Raw genomic sequence first — 22,292 nt, forward strand, 5'->3', positions numbered from 1 at the left:
GGCAATATGAAGCTTACAGCCATTCAATGAAATAAGGAGTGAGCGAAGTGGAGTGAGTTTTCAAAGCCACCTACTTCACAGACTAAAACAATGAAAAATTTGTATGAAATGGTCGAAAAGGAAACCTTTTATTTCACTAATTTCCAATCCTGCCCTGGATATTTTAAAATTTTTAAATGCTAATTTGAAGCAATTTTACAAGTTAAAAAATTAAGGCAGCCTTATTATTATTATTTTGGGGCAGGGGAGAAAGCCAAGTGAGCCTTAAATTGCATGGCTAATCATTTTGAGAACTCCCCTGTCTCTTGCCTCAATTCCCCTTAGGATTCCAAATTATAACAGCAGAAGTGGTCAGCTTTTAGGAGCGCTGGGGCCTAGAGTACTATTTTAATTTCCAATTGATTAACATTTAACACGTGTTTTTAAAGGACTGTTTTAGAAATTCTTCCCACAATTACTTTAAGAGTTTAAAAATGAAGTTGTTAGTGACAGGATTTTATTAGAGGAATTTCTGGGGTCAGATTTTAAAGTTTTGATTACTTATAAACAGAATATTGTTCTCTTTCCTACTTCAACTATCCAGGCTATAACCTCTGAATTTATGAGGATAGCTATGGGTGGCTCTTCATTCTTGCTAATATGACCAATAATTTCCAATTATGTCACACTTTATAATGTGCACACTATACCCACTATAATGATATGTCATTTCAATGTAGCTAGCCCATGAACTTGTACAGGTTTAATGGGATTTTGCGTATTTAGAATTTCATCATAAAGGGGCCCTTTGGAATCATTATAACATCAATCCTTTCCCATTATAAGACTCAGCTCTCTTACTAGGCAAGAGCCTCAGGGCGCAAAGGCTTAACTTACCCGTAGATTGTAAGCCAGATCCTAATAAAAGCCATAGACTTGGGGAGAACGTTAGTAAATGGCAATGATGATATAATAAAACTTTTTAGTGAATCAGGGGATCAATCACGAAGGCGGGCAATGATTGTTATTAAGAGAAAATTTCTTATGACTTGAAGTAATATTTAGATCTGCACATTTTATTTCCTACTTTGGGGGGGAAAGAACTATGTAATTGGGAGCAAATTAAGTACAAAATAACTCATGTTCCATTTAAGTCACAACTTTCTAACTGTAACTGTCAAGGTTGAATTAATTAGGATATTTAATACCAAGGAGAGAGAAGGCTTGCTTCTAGAATTTTTTTTAAAAAGAAGAAAAGGAATGACATGCAGCTGAAAGAGTTGATCCCTGGGCCTGGTGATAAAAACTGTCAGCTCTTATGTGTGAAGGGTTTGTTTGTTTGTTTGTTTGTTTATAACAAATAGTGTTAATGTTTTTCAAGTAAAAAAATCTCCACTGAGCCTTCATAAATCTGATTACATGACTATACCTTGTATGCCTTGTATGAATGGTCCTTCATTTTTTTCTTGTCCCTTAATAAAATGAGAAATAAGTATACAAATACTCTTATGCTCCATTATGAATGTCATTCTAAACTGTAGGGAGGGAAGGGGGACAAAAGTAACTCCAACGAGCCCCCCCACTGTCCTATGGATTTTAATCATCCGTGGTTGACATGCAGCTTTGAGAGTAGGTGAATATGCACACACAAACACCCACAATTAGTCTTGGGTAGAATTTGAGCTCCACTTGAGACTATATAGGTAATATTTCAAACTGATTGGCATTTCCCCCCTGTGGCCTTATGCATAATAAAGTCTTCATAACAGACTTTGGAAATCATTAAAGTCTGACTGAGGCACACATAAAAGTAGACTGTCAACACTTGGTTATTCAGAAGCTCACTCTCTTGGCTAGTAGATTAAACAGGTTCTTGGTTTTACTTCTCCTTCTTCCTTACATGGCCCACTTTTGGGGGCATGTCTTTCCTCATTTGCAGCAACTCTGTCAGGAGGTGGTTAGGGGGAAAAGAGAAAATTTAATCTGCAAACTTGACAGTAAATCTAGGAAGAGACTAGGTAATTGAATCTACTTGCTGAAACCAGGTTTGGGGATTATTATTATTAGTGCTGCTGTTCTATCCAATCTTTAGTCACCAAGGCTAGCTGAAAGTTGATTCCACAAACCTTGCTGTATGTAATTTATAGATCAATGAATTAAATGCACGCTAACTACAAAAGATCCCATTTTAAAAGTAGCTACTGAAATATGCTACTAGAATGAAACATGTAAATATTTTTATTAAATAAACAAATAAAAAATGAATTCTTTTGTAAGAGAATAATCACCCTATCCCAATTTATGAGCTTTAAAGACTAAATTTTCTTGAAACTGCATTTATTTACATAAGAATTGCACTAAGATAACATTGTAAATGCAAGGCATATTTATTTTTGCTAGAACATATGCTTTAAACTCTATCAGATGAGGTGAAGAAATATTTCAAAATTAAGAGAGAGCAGTGATACAAAAAGCCAGCATCTGGTAGGAAATACCTAAAAGAAAGAAATTATTATATTCCATCTCTTAAAAAAATGAACATTACCTTTTTGCTACAAGTATTCTGCCTTCCCTCTTTCAGTAAGTCAGCCTGAAATCTCATTCTAAATCTATAATCAATCTTTCTCTTTTTTCCCCCACTGTAATCCCTTAAAACTCTGGGCTATCACTCACACTTTGACACTGATATGTGTTTTCTTCTGGATTGCTGGATTTGCTTAATACATACATCAAGTATCAAACCTCTTTGCATCTATGACTGGTGGAATAAAAGACCCCATATAAAGATTTGTTCATAAAAAGGGGTTACAAAGGCAGTTTCAAGTCTTAGGAAAAGTCTAAACTAACCAATTTTTAAATCCAAGAGCAAAAGAATATTAAGGACTAGAGAAATCCTTGCTGATTTTTCCACTGATGTGATTAACATATGATGGCGCAGGCAAGGCCTTCAAGTTACCATCCCATTCTCTACTAGCTGGCTGTTTGACACGTGTAGGTTACCAACAAGGCTAAACATCTTTGAGGCCACTGGCAAAATAACACTATCTTATACCATCACAAATATTTAGTGGAGCTTCAACTTTCGGGAAAGAAATAAAGTCTCCTGAAATGATGTGAACAAAGAAACCAAAGGAACACTCCGATTAGCACTTTGAATCCTGGTAACTAATTTGAAGATAATGAACCTAATTTCTAATTAAAAGTTCTATTAATTACTACCAACAGACACAATAAGAAATATTTAAAAATACAGATTTTAAAGTGTAGCGATTTTTCCTTAGATATTTTACTGTACTTAAAAACCAGTAATAGAAAACACTTGCCAAGTTCATTTAGTCCCTGACTGAGGCACACATATGTGACTTCCTAATTTACAGCTTGCATGTACAGATGTTCACACTTAGTAAAAGGGCTTCTTAATAGATTTTTTTAATTAAAAGTGTGTTGATAATAGGTGTTTTAAACATATCCAAACAACACAGCTGAACTGACAAATGCCTGCCTTCATGCCTCACCATGTCTCACATTGTGGCAAGATTTTATAAGAGAGAAAAAAGATTATGATTCAGTCGCATGTATATAGGATAAATGTTACCCCAAAAATCTCCAAATGAAATCTTTCATTAATTTCTGTCTCTATGATCTGTTTCCAAACAGAAAACGTTAGATTGCTACTAGGTTTATGTAGCCGAAAGCAGAACCACACAGCCTTTGCTTGCTGCCTGCAGTTTTTTTTTTTTTTCCTTTGCAAAACTTTGAACCCCATCCAGCTTTGACACACTGCCTCTTCAGTTAATAACTATCAAGTTTCCCCTTGTCTCCTGTCTACTTTTCTTTGAGGCAATTGCGCACTCAGCACCCCGAGATAATAACACACATCTATAAGATAAAAGCAATGGCATTAATGTAATTGTCTGCCTCTCTCTCTTTAGCCTAATCTTTTTTTCCTTCAGTTTTGACTGCCTGTGTGACACCTGTTTTTGTCTCCTCTGATCCTACGACAGGTTTTCCGCTGACAAGGTTTTTGCCTGACAGAGATTCTGCAGACAAGAACATAATAAAATATGAAGAACTGCTTGTCAGAGTTTCTGCCAATGCTCACATGAAACAGAAAAAAATGACTTTTTTTTTTTTAATAAGGGGCCTTGTGATGGTCGCTTTTGGATTGTCAGGAAAAAGACCTCCCTGGCCAATTTCTCCAAGCCAAACAGGTGTTTTCTTTTATGTTAGAGGTTGATGTGTTTTTTAATTTTTACTGATAGTAGAAAACATAAACAGCCAAAAGTGGGGAGGGGAGAATTTCTTACTCTCAGATTGTGCAGGCAAAGGAGTATTGAAGAACTACTAAATAAAAGTGAAGATATTTCACTCAAGACCAGATCTTTTGAATAAAATAAAAATGCCAACATCTGTTAATGATCAAATAAATTTAACTTCTCTAAAATTTACTTCCTGCTTAGTTAAGCTACTAAACCCTCCCACCTACCTTTCACTTGTTTTCTTGTCTGAAGACACAGAAGGAAACAGCAAAGGTGAAAACAGAGGGCTGGAAAAGAGAAATGCAGAAATGGGACTACAGGCAAGGTGTTTGAAGGCTGTGCTTACCACTCAAAATGAGGAGACGCTGCTGGAAAAAGAAACTGGAAATTAGAAATCAGAGACTTTTAGATACACTTTTAAGAGTTGCCATAAACCTTTGTTCCAGGTGCTCCCAAGTGGGAGAGGCTGTGGTTGGCATTAGCACACAGAGATGAGAAACTGCCCTCCCTGAGCTCCCAAACCAGTGGAGAAATCAGGAGTCCACAGAACTACCCTTCTAGTCTAGATGAAGTTCACTGAGAGCACGGAGAAGGGAACACACATGCTCCTGATGACCAGGGCAGAGGAAAGACTGGACAGGATCAACAGTGTGGCAAGTGTGCAAGCACAAAGGACTGGGAAAGAGTGTACAGTGGTGAGTGAAGGGAGGACAAGATCCTGGATTCTGGGTTTTAGGATTCTCAACACCAATTCCAACTACTCTACCAGCAACCCGCTTTAACTTAGTTTTGGTTCTCCACACTCAGGTCCCAGCACACCCATGTCTAATAGAAATATAAGTCAAGTCACATGTGTAATTTTCATTTTTATAGTCTCATTAAAAAAAGTGAAAAATAAAAAATACAAATAATTTTTAAAAATATTTTATTTAAAATAAATTTAATACACATTAAAACATTATCAATATGTAGGCAAATATAAGAACAATTCTTGAAATTTTATATATATATTTATTTTAAAGATTATGTCTCCAAAATCCAGTATATACTTTATACTTACAACCTATCTCAGTTTGGACCTGACACATTTCAGGTGTTCAAATGAGCAACAGTAGCTTCCTTATTGAAAAGCCAGTTCTGGAGTTGCCTTTGCATTCCTTGGCCCCACTTGAATTTAAGGCCCAGCGAGTCCATGCTTTCAACCAGATGGGTTTGCACTTGCATTTGTAGTGTCACTTGTCCATACAAGCAGGGTGGGGGGCCTAGGAGACCAAGTGGGGCTTTCCTTGGGTCTCAAAGAGCAGCTCCAGAGAGAGGGACCTTACTACACGGCCCCTTAAAAGACACTGCTTATGCATCTATCTGTATGGCAGTAACTCCTTAAAATACGTTCCATATGATGCTTTGGCTATATGTTCACTAACTAGTAATACATTAATTCAAGAAATTTTGGAAGGGTACAAACATATTATCGTGCAAGAAGGCAAAGCCTGGCACATAAGTCAGAATTCTTCTAAAATACCATATTTATCTCATTCAGTGATATTACTCTTCAATAAAAGGACGGACAGGGACATGTCCCCGTTGGAAGAAGTAATCACTATGACACAAAAGAAAAGGAAGAAAACCAAGAGTATCAACATGACGTTGCTGAGGTATACTGGGTCCTTATGACCCAGAAGAATCTCCTAGTTTATCTAAACAGGACATCCTGAGTAAAACCAGAGGAGTCCGGTATATTTCATTTATAAACCCCTTCAGTTTGTGCTCTGCTTAACCTGGTGAACTCCAGTTAATTAAGATGTTCCTATAAACAATTAAGCTTCCTGTAGGATCGTTAGCAAGATATAAAAATTTATGATGTAATAAAGGGCAATAAAATGATGAAGTGGTTAGTTAGCCCATCAAAGCATTTCACATGCAAGAATATTGGTGTGAAAATAGGCAAAAGTAGCTTTAACCCTGTTTAAAATTCATCTACTTCTGGTTTTTGGACTTTCAACACATAAATATTCCTACAATTCATTTCAACTGGTCTGCACCTCTCATAATGTGACTTTTGAGATAAAGTGTTTCCTGCTTCTGTTCAAATACGGGCTCAGATGAAATTTTAAGGGAGCCCTGGCTGGTGTGGCTCAGTGGGTTGGGCATCATCCTGCAAACCGAAAGGTCACTGGTTCAATTCCCCATCAGGGCACATGCCTGGGTTGTGGGCCAGGTGCCAGGTTGGGAGTGTGTGGTGGGCAACTGGTCATTGTTTCTCTCTCACATCAATGTTTCCCTCCCTCTCTCTTTTCCTCCCTTCCCTTCTCTCTAGAAATAAATAAATAAATAAACAAAATCTTAAAAAACATTTTTTTTTTTAAAGAAACTTTAAGGGAAATGGAAGGTATGGAACTGTCCCGAATTTGCGGGGTAAAACAAGTTCACCTGGGAAACACCTGGCCCCACAGCCAAAAAAATTGGTGACCTAAACTCTGCCAATGGGCACTGAAGAAACCTCCCTTGGAAGAGGAAGGAAGCTCACACCATCACCTTCCACCTTTGCACCTTAGGTGAGGCTCTAGATACTATCATAAATTTATGTCCATTCTTCCATTTAATTTTCTTCAAAAGCTCACTGTAATAGTTAGGTACAATCCTATTAATATTTGAATTTACAGATAAAAGAACGGGGGCCTCCTAACTAGAGACTGCAATGGGATTTGACCGCTGGTCTGGTCACACCCAACTTTTATCCACTAAACTAAGCTAAACATGGCAATTATGTCCTCAAGGTTGAAGTTTCACTTCAGTAAGAGCTTAGTAATGAAAAAAACTTAACACTTACTAAGTGGATTACCTCATTTAATCCTAAAAGTAGGCATTGTCGTTATCTATACTTCATAGACGAGAAAACAAAGATTACATAACTTGGCCAAGGTTCTACTGATAGTAAGCGATAGAGCCAGGATGTTTAAACAGAACTTTCTTACCTACTCTTCTATCGTGCCTCCCATTTGTGCGCCTGAAGTTTCTTCACAAACTGGAGCTCCCGCCTTGTGGGATTCAATCTCAAGATCCTCCCTAGAAAATCTTTAGCAGTGGGATTATTACTGTACACTTTAGAGGCCAGAGTTTACCCGATCCACCTCATGTTCCAGCGGAATAAAATAGAGCCAGAAAAAAAAAAAATCTGGAGAGCTAAAAGGCAGAAAGCCCAAGATTTTGAAGGGGAGGCACTGTTTGTGCTATGATTAAAAAAAAAAATTAAGGCGTTCAAAGCACCATTTGAAAGGTGGGCAGGCAGAGAAAGATCAAAATAAGCAGCTCAGGGACACACTAAGAATATAGTCAATGTCATTAATCAAGCACCAAACCTTTGCGGTTGTGGGGATGTCCTCCCTTTAAAACTAATCAGTGGTGATCAGGGAGTAAAGGAGAGAAGCAGAAGAGGGTACCATGCCCTCAGGTCAAGTAAATAAAGTCCCTGTGCCAAGCAAGAAAATGGCCTTGTTTTTGTTCTCTAAAATAAAAATAAGTAGAGAAATGTTCAGGGACTTTGTCCATGGAACTACCTTACTAGAGCTAGGAGGCAGCTAAAAGCTACTTTCCCTAATTAAAAGAAAATTTTGTAGGTGGGGATAGCCAGGTTTCAGAGCACAAACTGGATGAACTAAGACTACTAGAAAGCATTAGTTCCCACCTTTTCCAAACCAGTGTACCAGGGAAGAGGACTGTGGTGTTTCTGTCTATTCCCATGTTTCTAAGCAAAGACCTAGCTAGAAGAATGACCACCTACCTACATCTTCCCAAAGGATCAAGTTCTCACTTTGCCTATATTCACTAGGAAGCCTGCATTTATTTCCCTGTGTCAAGGATTTACATTAATACCTTTCTTACTTTTTTAACTAAACCCTAAATAACCCCCTGCAACAATTTTCTCCCAAAGCAAAATTCACTCTTCTTGGGACAATCTTCAGGGCAGTCAGAGGGAGGCTGACACTTTCTTGCAGGTTAATCTCTGGGAGCACCACTTTCCTTTGTCAGAGAAAACCCAATTTTATTCACACTCCTCTCTTGATCTTGACAAATTTACAAATTATCTTACAGAAAATGCTGCTGGGTTACTGAGAATAAGCATGATGTCATAGAAAGGTCATACTTTATTGCTTATGATCTGTTTGGGGTGGGAAAGGGAGAAGACTAGAGAAGAAAAAAGGATAGGGATGGAAAGGTTACTACTACTTTAGTTATACCAGCTTTTGGACTCACATCAGGGAGAATATTACAGTGTTGCCAGTTAGGGAAAAACTACTTTCACAGATGTTCAGACAATTCCTAAGAGCACAGACTGGGACAAATAATAAAGACGTGACCTTTCATGGTTTAAAATGAAAAATTACTATTTTTGATTTGCCCTGCTGAAGTCCTTATAAAGTGTCATGCCACCAACAAATTTGAGGAATTTGTAAACCGAACACAGAGATCTCGTGATTCTAAATGTAGGGCTGACCTCATCAAAAGGTTTTGGATTATAGAATGTTCAGAACCAATGGCCCTGATTTATGCAAATTAGGCCTAACTATGATTTTTCTTTTAGGTATATGCTTGCCAGACTTAGCTAGTGAAAACACAGGCACTCAGCTAAATTTGCATGGTACATGCTTATACTAAAAATATATTTATATTTATATATAAATATATATATTTCATTGTTTATCTGAAATTCAAAGTTAATGGCATGTCCTATATTTTCTTTTTTTATGTCTTTTTAGTTGAGCTATAACTGACATATAACACTGTATTAGTTTTAAGTGTATACCACATCTGATATTTTTAATTTGTGTGAGGATTACTTATAAATACTCCCCTGTTCTTATAACACATATCAAGTACAGAGCTGAGAATTCAAATTCAGTGATGCCGAAAAAAAAAAAAGAAAAGAAAAATTACTTTCAGTGACTTATAAAAAAGAAAGGTTTGAAATTAATGGATTATATGAATACTAAGTCTTACAGTACATTAAACCATAAAGCTGGTTGCTATATGACACTAAATTAACTTTATACTGCTCACCATTTCCTGTGACACAGAAATGAAGAACTGAAGGATACCTGGCACAGTACTTCACATATGATGTATGTTTAATAAATATGTATTGATTGATGGTCCAGATGATGCAGGCCAAGCCTGCTCATTTGACATTTAAAAAACCCTGAATAGTTTGGAAACTGGCAGAGAAGGAGCTGGCCTGATGAACAAATAATTAAAGTAATAAAGAAGAACTATCTTTTCCTTGAATTAACTACAAATAGTAAAGAGAAATCATATTTAGTAAAGAGAAATCACATTTATGGAACATAATAAAGAAAAGGTTTCAAGAATTCCAGTGCATCAAGCATTCTCCCAGACAGACCTCAGCCAAAGTAAATAACTAGTGTTAGGTTAGATTGCTTACAAGTGAATGAAAATTCCAGCATCACGCAGCTTGTTGGAATGGCACATTCTATTGGTTTACAGTCTAAGGATTCTACGAAGAAAATAATTTGCACCAAGAAAGCTGCTGTGGGGTTCATTAAACCACACAATATATTTCTTATTCATTAAGCCTCATATCCTTGCCAAATGCTTAGTAGTCACACCAAGAAACAGTGGATTTTTTCTTAAGGTAACAAATGGGCTTTGTCAGAAGTAAAACTTACTAGTCTAGTGTGATTACACACTAAAATTACCTTTTTAAAATCTGCCCACCTCTTTTATCAAATGTACCCCATCATGATTAAAAACAAAGTTTCCAGATGTTTTGGACTATCATTAAGTATTTCCTAAAACCATTTGGAAAACAGTTTACTTTTAAAATTGTTTTACTACTTTATTTATAGGTAGTTAATAGTTTAGAAATAAAGTCTTTATCAAGACTACAGACATTAAAACTAAGATTATGGATATTACATTTGCAAGTAATAAATAAAAATGGTTAAGGGCAATAGTTCTTACCCTCTCACCATGCTTTCAGTTTTACAAAAGACAACAAAGTCCTAATGGTGACACTTCTGATTAGAAGCAGATTCCTCAAAGGATAATGATGAGTAGGGAGCACTCTTCTCCCTCCCCCACCCTTACCCACCATTGGGGATACACTGGTGGTAATACTTGCTAATTCCTACGACTATGTAAAATATTTGGCTGAAGCTTCTTCAAGTCTGTGAATGGAAGAATTACTACTCTAGTGTGGTGGGGAACAGTCAAAACACAACAAACTGAAATTTCTACCAACATAAACATTTATGCCACCATAAAAGAAGCCTGGTATCTTCTTTTGGCACTTTTGAACCAAGAACAATTAAAATTTGTAGGGTATTTTTTTTTTCTCCCCCCCAAGGCTCACTCTGATCACTATAGTGACTGAAGGAAAAGCATAGAAAAGACAATGCAAAACGAAGGAGGAAAAAATATGTAGTTGTTAAGTGAATTAAGTGGCAATATGCTGATGTCCTTTACCCAGGACCTCTAAACAGGAATGTGACAAAATTAGAAACTCTGGGCCGTGTCTGGCACACCAGTTAATTAAGTACAGGCATGGCCGTTCTATACCCAAAAAGCTTGTTTTAAGTAAAGTTAAATGCAACAAAGCCCTGCTTCCTATTACAAAAGTGAAAGAACTAAAATTCATTAATGGAGGGAAAAGGGCAGTAAAGCCTTTATCAATTCAATAGGAAATATCTATTTATATTCAAGGAACTTTTTTCTATTTTGGGGGGTGGGTTCCCCCTCATTCCCCTAAGTCAATGGTGCTAAGGATTTCAAGGAAGTAATTTGTGAACAGTATCATGGTCCAGTGAGTAATTTTAAAACCCAGGTGTTACAGTAAGATAAATTAATCACCTACTCTCTTTAATTTTTTTAAAACATCTTTCTCAAGGTTTCCGTAAAGCTGCTAATGTCAACAATTCAAGCAGGTTTGAGAAGCAATTTGTAAAGTGATGAATGAGTGAGTGTGTATGCATGTACACGTGTGTATACGTGTATGTATATACACACATACATATATAAAATGTACAATGCACATGAAATTTAAACATAAAGAAACTGAAGATGCTGCTAAAGAGGAGATACAGAAAGACATTTATTCAAAGGAGGCCATTTTTCTAAAAATTCTTTTTTTCTGCAGAGAACACCTGATTTTGGCATTTGGTTATTTTTCAATAGCAAACATAAGGTTTTCTTTTGCCGTATAATAAAGATGGAATGTGTTCAGTGCTATGATGAAAGACTTCTATAAGATCTATCTTGGTAGTCTTATTGCTGTTCCATTCACTAGAAAAAAAGTTGCTTCCCTCCTTGTCCTACACATAGGACACTGTACTAGGTAAAGCAGCCAGGAAGACTGCTGTGTTTCACTTGTGAGCAGAAATAATTGGAGACATGATTTCATGGTTTCTGTGCAGGGGGAAAGAATGAAGCAATTAGTTGAAATGCTAAAGGCAAAAAGAGTGGGTGCTCTCATCCCACTGCTAACTCAAAAGCTGGAAGTTAAGCCTTCACTGTTAATTTGCCCATGAATGGGGGAAGAGTGGGATTTGTATCTCTCTGTGTACATATCTTGAATTGTATATAGATGTACCTATGTTGTGGGGGGAAATAGAGGTCAAAGTGATAGTGGTGGTGAGGAAAGTAAAATCTGAGAAACTCCAAAATGAATATCCCAGAATCATAGAATTTCCAATGACTCAGTAGGAAAAGCACAGTCTGATAAAACAGAAATACCTTGTTCAAGTTCGGTGAAAAATTACATCCTTTAGAAAGCCTTAGAAACAACCATTGGCCAGGACTAATTTATGTTGTTCAAGAAGGAAGAAATATTGCTTCCCCCTACCCCCTTCCACTACTAATGTAATATGCACGTGGAAGTTGGAGAGATAAAGCAAACCGGTGACACAGTAAACTTTTATACTCACAAGGCTACCACAGCAAAAAGATGATGGTAACACAAGATGGCTTTGGAAAAAATGAAAGCGAATAAATGAAAAGTCCTTTGTTTAATAGTTGATTCCCCTCTTTATTGTTCATCCATTGTCTAGTTTGTTACTTATAACATGTATTATTTATTTTAAAGGCTTCATATACTTTATCTTTAATTCTTATAATAGTCCTACACAGTAAGTATTATTAATCTTACATGTTTAAAAAAAACAAGACGTGTAGATGTTAACCTGCATGCCATTGAAGTTGTAGAGCTAGGATGTAACCCAATACCACCTCCACGATTCTTGAGGGGCTTGGGACATGAGTTCTGCACCTACTACCTTGCAAAGCCAATGCTTCTTCAGGCTAAGAAGGATATTCAGAAAGTGTTATAGGCTTAACTGTGTTCCCCTAAAATTCCTAGAGTTCAGCCTTAACCTCTAGTACTTCAGAATGTGACTGTGTTTGGAGATAGGGCCTTAAAAGAGATGATTAAGTTAAAATGAGGTCAGGAGAGCAGTCCCTGATCCAACCTGACTGGTGTCCTTTTAAGAAAAGACAATGTGCATACACAGACACATCAGGGACGTGCGCCCACAGAGGAAAGATCATTTGAGGACACAGAGAGGGCAGCCACCTGCAAGCCAAGAAGAGAGTTCAGAATGAGAGCAACCTTGAACACACCCTGATTTTGGACTTGCAGTCTTCAGAAATGTCTGATGATAAAGACACCCAGTCTGTGGTATTTTGTTATGGCAGCCCTGGAAAACTAATATAGGGACAGAGAAGAAATCATCAAATGTAGTAACAAACACAGACTGCACAAGTAAGAGCAGTTCGTCTGTTGTCCAGAACTGGGCTGAGGGTTGTCACAGATCTTGGCTTTCCATTGAAGCAGGAAGAGTTCCATCCCAGGGGGCACTGAAGGGTTGTGGCCATGTCTGCCAGGCACAGTCCTTCCAGTATATTCCCCTCCTACTGCTCTGACTACCTCCTTTCTCCCTCCCTCCCAGAAACATGGCTGAAACGTCCCCACAAGGCCAACACACATGTCCTAACAAGCGAGGTACATGATAAATTAAAAGACTTTCAAGGCATGGCCTGGTGGTGTTACCTCAGATCTTGCTATAATAACATGACATTTATAAAAATACAACCTACTGGATATTTGACACTGCTTGGGAATGAAGAATATGTCCACTTAAGAGCCAATGCCCCAGGCTGGCAAAGCAATCTCAAGCCAAAATTTCTTTTACAAACATTACCTATCTTTTAATATTCTATAGTCTAGGAAGTAAAGAAAACATCTGTTTATTTATAGTCTCCTTTTGCCTAAACATAAAAAGCATAAACCATATGTAAGAACAAGTAAAATGCTAAGGACACATCGATGGAACAGTTCTATGCATCTGGCGAAAAGCCTCAACACTTTCTAGCCTTGGCCATGGTCACTCTTGCCCCCAACGCACACCTACACAGAGCTCACATGCTACCAATACTGGGTACCTCTGATCTCAACACACACTGAAAGGGCTGCACAGATTATTTTCTCAGATACCAGCCAAACAGTGTTCCCATTCACCTTTGCAACCCACCTTAGATCATACAAAATTTAACATCTGGGAGGATAAACTCAGCCTCTAATGCATATGACAAGGGTGGGCAGTCATCACGAAGTTCTCCTCCAGCAAAAAGGATTTGCCAGCTTCCCTCTGAGGTCTACACCCTGGAAGACAAACCTTGGTGTGTCTGAGTTTCCATCAGGCTGGGTGATTGCTGGCTGCTGTTCTGTTCGGATCAGAATCCCATGGCCCAGCTGCCCTATAAACACCTCACCCTTCTATTGAGAACTCCTCACCTAAGCCTTATGTCTTGAAGCCAAAAATATGCTATTTGAGAGCTACAGGATGAATGTTAACTGACACTTGGAGCACAGCTGACCCCTCTCTTCTCCAGACCAGTGACTGCTCTAAAAACACACGCACATTCACATGAACATGACGAGAACAGAAAGAAAGGCCCAGATTTTCCTCACCGTGTGCCACCCAGCCATGTTTACACTGATCGCAAGTCCTCAGGTTAATCTTCCCCGGCTGAAAACATTCACACGTGCAGTTTACCAGTGTGCAACGGATGGCCTGAAAAATAAAGGAGTGAGAAAAGCATCAGCATCTGTTCAAAGGTACTACATTTCTTCTACATTTTACTAAGAAGCATCTACTTCCATTTTTAAAGTCTTCATGTTGGTAGAGGCCTGGAGAGTTTTTTGATGCCATCAAAATCTCTTGAAAAAATATGTAAGAAAACAAGGCTCATTTACTAATAGGATATTTCATGTCACTCATATATAATCTTTAATCTAGAAACATAGAGTAGAATAAGAATAAGGGATTACTTATTCTACAACATGCTGGATTTATAACATCAGGATCCAAAACAGAAAAAATATTGCTGCTAATTCAATTTAAGTTTATCCATTTAGTAATAATGCAAAAATATACACTTGAATATGACAATGTTTAAGTGAAATGTTGGTAAAAGTAAAACAACACATAAAAATAGTATTAGGATGTTACTTTTCTCTTGCTGAGTTTCACTTAAATACTTTGTTAACCTTTCAGGGACATTTTTAAAGACAGTCCATTGGCCCAAGAAGAACCTACTATACTGTATACTTCTAGTAGTATTTAACACTTCCCAGTTCCTTGTTTTTACCCCTGTGATATTATAATTTCACTTTCATTCCTATTTTTAAAGATACAAAACAACTCTCCTTTTATTTTAATGGTGATGTAAGAAAACAAGTCTAAATTTGTTTTAAGATCAGATATAGAACAGGAAAAGCCATTTATGTGAACATTTTATATTTGGAACAATCGAGCTGTATCTTAGAAAACTGAAAAACATTGAAAAATCTTTGATTTCTTTAAAAGTATTTTTAAATATCATCTCATCAGTTTATATTATGAAGTGAATCCATAGAAAATTAGCATAAATGAAGTACAACTTTTTTATGGATAAAATCCTATACTTAAGAGTTGTGCTAAAGCTGACCTATGCCCTAGACTACAATTAATAAATTTATCTCATACATTTAGTTCTAATTTGCATGAAAATTCTGAAGACAGAAGGGATTTAGTCCGATCATTCACAGATTAACAATCTACTGTAACTACCTGAACTGCCAGGAAAAGATCTCTCTACAGCTTTATATGCATGCGATCAGTGACTGCTGGCGTGGGTGAAGGGGGAAGGAGGGCAAAGGCACGCGGCTCCCTGAAACCGCAGTTCCATGCCTCAAAGCCACACTCACTTACATACCTCCAGACGCTCATGTTCCTGGAATCATTTGGACTTTAATATTAACTGTTTCATTTGTAACAGATAGTACATGAGATATCATTAATATCATTGAGCCAAATTCCATTTACAGAGAGTAAGACTGAAGAGGGTCCTACTCTTTCCAATGTTTTGGATCAGGCAAGTTTGAAATATTTTTCTTTCATTAATGAACATTAAATCTGTGGGTTCCTATTGGGTTTCTGATGCTACATTCCTCACTGAAGACCCCTTTCTTACTTTACATCCATCCCTGATTTGCTCCTCTATTACCTCTGGGGAAATACTCAATTGTATAATCTGCTTGGTATTTCAGAGTCTCTTCCACTGTCAACAGCCCAATGACATACTAGCTAGGTTGTAAAACTTTGCTGTATGTATTAGTAATTAAAGGAACTGGTAATAATAGGGACACAAAAGGAAATGCTGACTAAGCAATAATAGTATATGTATTTGTAGGTTATAAGGGGAAATGTTTCTCCCAACATTTCTTACCTCACCTTCAACAGTAACCAACTAAATATATTAGAACATCCCCAGATTAGAAATGGTTTCTTAAACTAACATGACCATTAGTTAATGAACTCACAACTAGATTAAATCATGGTCAAAACAACAACAAAAAAAAACAGAGAACAGTGTTTCTACTAAAAACAAGCACTTTACAGCCTATCCAATTATAAATTCAGATATGGCAACCAAGTTGACATTAAAATATTTATATAATCTTAAAATATTTATATAATCTTCTATAATCATAGAAGCTTTCATAAATCCTTAAAAAACAAAACAGAACAACAACAAAAACCGCCTGCTTTACCAAAATTAAGGGATGACTAATAAAAAGAGATGATCTCTCAAGGAATATATGTAAACTCAGGCACAAAAGACATACATATTTTAAATTGTTAATTTGATAATAGTTAATTATTTTATAAAATAGCCTGATTTTTCATGGTGTTTAAAAGCATACTTTTTAAATTTTTATTTGCTGATTTGAGAGAGAGAGATAGAGAGAGAGAGAGAGAAAGGGAGGAAGGGAGAGAGAAAGAGAAAGAAAAACACTGATTTGTTGTTCCACTTATTTGTGCATTCATTGGTTGATTCTTATATGTGCCCTGACTGGAGATCAATCAAACCTGCAACTCTGGCATATGGAGACGACACTCTAACCAACTGAGCTACCCGGCCAGGGCCTCAAAGCACACCTTTAAATTATAGTTTTATTCAACTATAATTTAATCTCTGAACAATTAAAGAGATTGTGGAGTTGCTTTATTGTTATGTATATCTGTTTATTCACTGATTGAATCATTGATTCACTTACTCTAAGATAGCTTATGATTCAAATATTTTCTCTTCCTAAATAACTTTGTACATCTGGCACATTTGGGAATTAAACTTCTCAGAACATCATCTTTCCTTCTAAATTCTACTCTGTCTGTTCCTAAACATACAAACACTGGAACACCTCAAATACTTTTGTATATAAACACTTAAGTACTGGAATATCCATTTTGTATTTCTATGAATTCCAGGTCTATTTGTTTTAAATCCAGACTTATATACACTACAATCATTCCTTAAGGGAATTATATATATTTAAAAAATATGGTCTAAATAAATATTTTGAGTAAGAGAATATTGTGGCTTCAAAGGAAGTTTTATTCTAAATAACATTTTTGAAACGACATAAAACTTTGACATACTATTTATTCACAATAAAATAGAACCAATGTGATCACTTGCCAACTCACCCACACTTTAAAAAAATAAATTATCATAAAACTATCAAAGCCAGTTAAGCCTCAAAAATGTACATACTTTACAAGGAGACAGTTGGGAAGAGCAGAAATGGATAAGTTTTCATTTTTATGGCCACTTCTTCCTTCATTCAGCTAGCGTATGAGTGCTACCCACTCACTGCTGGGCACTATGAACTACATAAAATCCAGAGATGATGACAAAGAGGCAGAAAATAGACACCAAAATAAAGTACAGACAGTTGAGTCAGATTGTTTCCACCTAAATACACAGGGATCCTTATGTAAGTCAGGCTAACTCAGGCTATCAGCCCCCCATGTCTTCAGGATCCTGATTCATCAAGAGTACCCTGTAATTCTTCACTCCATTCTTAAAGGACCAGCATCCCAAACTCCCCTCGAACAACGACAGCAATAATAAAGTTTCTTAAGCCTGCAACTCATTAAAAGTAATTATTCCTTCTGCTTACCTTTACCATGGATTTCTTGAAAGAAAGATCCACGCACCCAAGCACCCGACTGCTTCCACTTCTTTACTACCACCTACATTTTATTTTCACAATCTGAATTCTGCTACTGAAACTGCTTTCTTCAAGAGGAATGTTCTCACCACATCTGGTCCCTTTACTAGTCTCCTTGTCCTCCCAGACCTCGATGCAGCTTATTTTCCTTCATAGAGACCAACTATCCTACTTTTTCTGGCAGCAACTTCTTGCTCTCCACTGTAAATAAATACAGGTGTTTCCCATGACCAGGCTCTTCTCTCTTTAACTTGGCAATTCCATCTCCTCCTACAGCTTCAAATATCATCACTGTGCAAAAATCATCACTTTAGAGCCAAGTACTGTGTTAAGTGGCAGGAAATAGATGGCAGAGCCCTTGTGGTCAAGGACTTTTCAGTCCTAGTTTGTGGGCAGTGGGTTTAGAGGAGAGACCCTAAGAACAGAAGGAAGCCCTTAACCAGGCCTGAGAAGCACCATCTCTCTCCCTTTTTATGCCTGTCTTTTCTTCTACCAAAGGTAGGATTTAATTATTTTTATTTATTTATTTTTAATTTATAACAGTAAACTATTATGTTATTATTCATAAAGCTACATTTACTAGATAACTGACATTTTCTAGATCCTGAGCTAAAAACTTTACAAAGTTTAACTCTCTTAACCCTCAGAAAATACCACGAGGTTTGTACTATTATCACCTTTATTTCACAAAACAAGGAGACTTAGGTAGAGACAATTAAGTACCTTGCCTAAAGTTGCTCAACTAGTAATGTCTCAGGAATCAGACCCAGGTCTCCATTCCTCTGACTGGAAATCTTGAGCTACAATCCCATCCCCAGCTAGGCAGTCGTGGACTAGAGCCCCTCTCCATGCCCACCATCCCAGCACCACTCTGTACCGTTAGCTCCTGCTCCTCTATCTCTTAGGCTTCAACGCAAACAGTACTTCTATTCCCCAAGGCAGTTGCCCTCATCTCCAAATCAAGGCAAATTCCCCATTAGTCACCTGTTTCACAAGGGATCTTTCTGTCACTGAACTTATCACAGTTGTGAACATTATAATTTACCTGTAACCTATTACAGATAGATATTATATTTATACATCTTTATGATTATTTGATTAAGGCCTGTCTTCCCCTCTAAAATTTAAGGCCCATCAAGGCAGGGCAACACACCTGTTGGGTGATTAATAGGTACTCAAAAGGCACTTAAAGAAACATATAATTCTCTGAGCCCCTTTCCTCATCTGTAAAATGACAGGAACAATAACATCACAAGACTATCAAAAGCTTAAACAAAATCATGTGGCAATGTGCTTAGCAATAGAAAAAGCTCAATAAATAAAAACCATTTATGACCTCAAGAAACTTTCCACAAATAATATTTGAAGTATTTTTCATTATGATTCTTCCCAATGTATTAAGTTTTTCCAACAGCTTGTAAAATGCTTAACACATATTTAGTCTCTAATTAATAAATGAACACTTTGACATACATGAGGCCATATTATGCATACTATAATCGTTTACAATGGGTAAGACAGGGATTATTAGCTTTAATACCAGGGTTCAGAAATGTTTATATGGGTGTTACATTCCTCTTAAATGATAGGGTGGATATCCCAATTATTAATCAGTATATTTCTATTAATCATAGAAAAAGGAAGAAAACATACAATTAAAATGAGTATATTATAAACACATTCAAAAGTATATCTTAAAAACAGAAAACACACCAATTTAACATAAAAACATTCAATTCCGTTTTGGTCAGTATCGCTTTTATATTTGAATATTAAAGAAGAGTGCTATTGAAAGTATTCTGGATGAGTTCCAAAGCCCTACTCAATAACAGATTCTGTTATTGCTCCAACTAAAGTCTCTCTCACTTTATTAGATTGAACTCTGCAAGTTCATGTGAACTGAACATCAATCTCCTCACAAATGACATTTCTCAGCGAAGCACAGACTGGTGCTTCAGCTAATACTTAGTGTACATCACAAAAGAACTATACATAAGGCTAATTAATAAATCTATTAGCTGTTCCTTGTTTGGGAACACACACAATTTACCTGACACAAAATAGCAAAAGGCAAAAAATAAGGTCATGGGCCAACAGAAACATAAAACAGGAAACATTACTCTGAAGGAGCAATCATAGAAAGAAAACCACTCCCATATACCAACAAACAAACATCTACTAAAAATAAAACTAATTTCAGTTCTGGGTTTTGTTCTATTTGCAGGGAGCTCCCTTCAAGTGTTCAAGTATCCTTGGCCAGATCTCCCATATGTGACTAAAAGTCCTTCTTTTTTTTTTAATATATTTATTGATTATGCTATTACAGTTGTCCCATTTCCCACCCCCCTCCCTCCACTCCATCCTGCCCACCCTCTCCCTCCTACATTCCCCCCCTATAGTTCATGTCCATGGGTCATACTTATAAGTTCTTTGGCTTCTACATTTCCTACACTATTCTTACCCTCCCCCTGTCTATTTTCCACCTATCATCTATGCTACTTATTCTCTGTACCTTTCCCCCCTCCCCCTCCCGCTCCCCTATTGACAACCCTCCATGTGATCTCCATCTCTATGGTTCTGTTCCTGTTCTAGTTGTTTGCCTAGTTTGCTCTTGTTTTTGTTTTAGGTGTGGTCATTAATAACTGTGAGTTTGCTGTCATTTTTACTGTTCCTATTTTTGATCTTCTTTTTCTTAGGTAACTCCCTTTAACATTTCATATAATAAGGGCTTGGTGATGATGAACTTCTTTAACTTGACCTTATCTGAGAAGCACTTTATCTGCCCTTTCATTCTAAATGATAGCTTTGCTGGATACAGTAATCTTGGACATAGGTCCTTGCCTTTCATGACTTGGAATACTTCTTGCCAGTCCCTTCTTGCCTGTAAGGTCTCTTTGGAGAAATCAGCTGACAGTCTTATGGGAAGTCCTTTGGAAGTAACTGTCTCCTTCTCTCTTGCTGCTTCTAAGATTCTCTCCTTCTGCTTAATCTTAGGTAATGTAATTATGATGTGGCTTGGTGTGTTCCTCCTTGGGTCCAGCTTCTTTGGGACTCTCTGAGCTTCCTGGACTTCCTGGAAGTCTATTTCCTTTGCCAGACTGGGAAAGTTCTCCTTCATTATTTGTTCAAATAAGTTTTCAATTTTTTGTTCTTCCTCTTCTCCTTCTGGCACCCCTATAATTCGGATGTTGGAACGTTTCAAGATGTCCTGGAGGTTCCTAAGCCTCTCCTCATTTTTCTGAATTCTTGTTTCTTCATTCTTTTCTGGTTGAATGTTTCTTTCTTCCTTCTGGTCTACACCGTTGATTTGAGTCCCAGTTTCCTTTGCATCACTACTGGTTCCCTGTACATTTTCCTTTGTTTCTCTTAGCATAGGCTTCATTTTTTCATCTGGTTTTTGAACAGATTCAACCAATTCTGTGAGCATCTTGATAACCAGTGTTTTGAACTGTGCATCCAATAGGTTGGCTATCTCTTCCTTGGTAAGTTGTATTTTTTCTGGAGCTTTGAAGTGTTCTGTCATTTGGGCCATTTTTTTTTGTTTTGTTTTGTCTTGGCGCGTCTGTTACTCAAAGGGGCGGAGCCTTAGGTGTTCCCCGGGGCGGGGTAACGCTGTTCACTGTGCTGTGACGCTGTACATGGGGGAGGGGCCGAGAGGGAGCAATGGTGCCTGCTCCACTCTCCTCCGGATTTCAATCTTTTACTCTGCTACCCACAATCAAACTGGGCCCCTCTGGTGCTGGTTCCCGAGTGGGTGGGCTTGTGCACGCCCTAGGCCCCTGTGGGTCTCTCCAACGACCTCTCCTGTGAGGCTGGGAGTCTCTCCTGCTGCCACCCCAACCTCCACGGGCGCTTTCAATCAGAGGTTTGAGGCTTTATTCCCCCATCCCCCCCCCCCCCCCCCCCCCCCCCCGCGCTGGAGCCCTCGGTTGTGCAGTTTGCTTTGCTCCCTGCTGTTTGTCCGGTTTATCTCTGCGCGAATGTGGGGCCGCGGGGTGCTACCCACCGCTCTGCCTGCCCCGTTCTCTGCCACTCTGAGTCTGGCCCTCTCTGTTTATCTGCAGGAATGGGGCCGCAGGGTCTGCCAGTGGTCAGACTGCCTGCCTTGTTCGTCCAGTCCCACACTCTGCCAGTCTCGGTCCCGCTACGGCAACATGAGTCCTCTCTGCCCAGGCTGCCCATCTCTGCCCCTCCTACCGGTCTGGATGAATGTTTATTTTTTATTTCCTTGGTGTCAGACTTCCTTGCCGTTCAATTTTCTGTCAGTTCTGGTTGTGCGAGGAGGCGCAGTGTGTCTACCTACGTCGCCATCTTGGTTCTTTCTTAAAAGTCCTTCTTAAATCCTCTTTCTTCTTGTTCATTTCTCGGGAGAATACCAAGATTTACAACTTGGATTATGAAATTTTATTTAAGTCATTTAAAATGTTTAATAGTTAAGTACATGACCTGTATTAAAACTAAATTATAGAAAAAGTTAATCATTA

The 22,292-nt window shown here is 37.7% G+C and overlaps 1 protein-coding gene across 7 annotated transcripts in view; it reads right to left on the reverse strand.

Moving 5' to 3' along the window:
• Window positions 1-22,292, reverse strand: part of BNC2 (basonuclin zinc finger protein 2) — a 420,364-nt gene that overhangs the window by 135,733 nt on the left and 262,339 nt on the right. For all 7 annotated transcript variants that reach the window (XM_045193713.3, XM_053924666.2, XM_045193712.3 and 4 more), the window contains one exon: window positions 14,221-14,323. In XM_045193713.3, the coding sequence (XP_045049648.2) occupies window positions 14,221-14,323 (103 nt within the window). The remainder of the gene's footprint in view (window positions 1-14,220; window positions 14,324-22,292) is intronic.

Source organism: Desmodus rotundus, chromosome 1, assembly GCF_022682495.2.
Source record: "Desmodus rotundus isolate HL8 chromosome 1, HLdesRot8A.1, whole genome shotgun sequence".
NCBI classification, from domain to species: domain Eukaryota; kingdom Metazoa; phylum Chordata; class Mammalia; order Chiroptera; family Phyllostomidae; genus Desmodus; species Desmodus rotundus.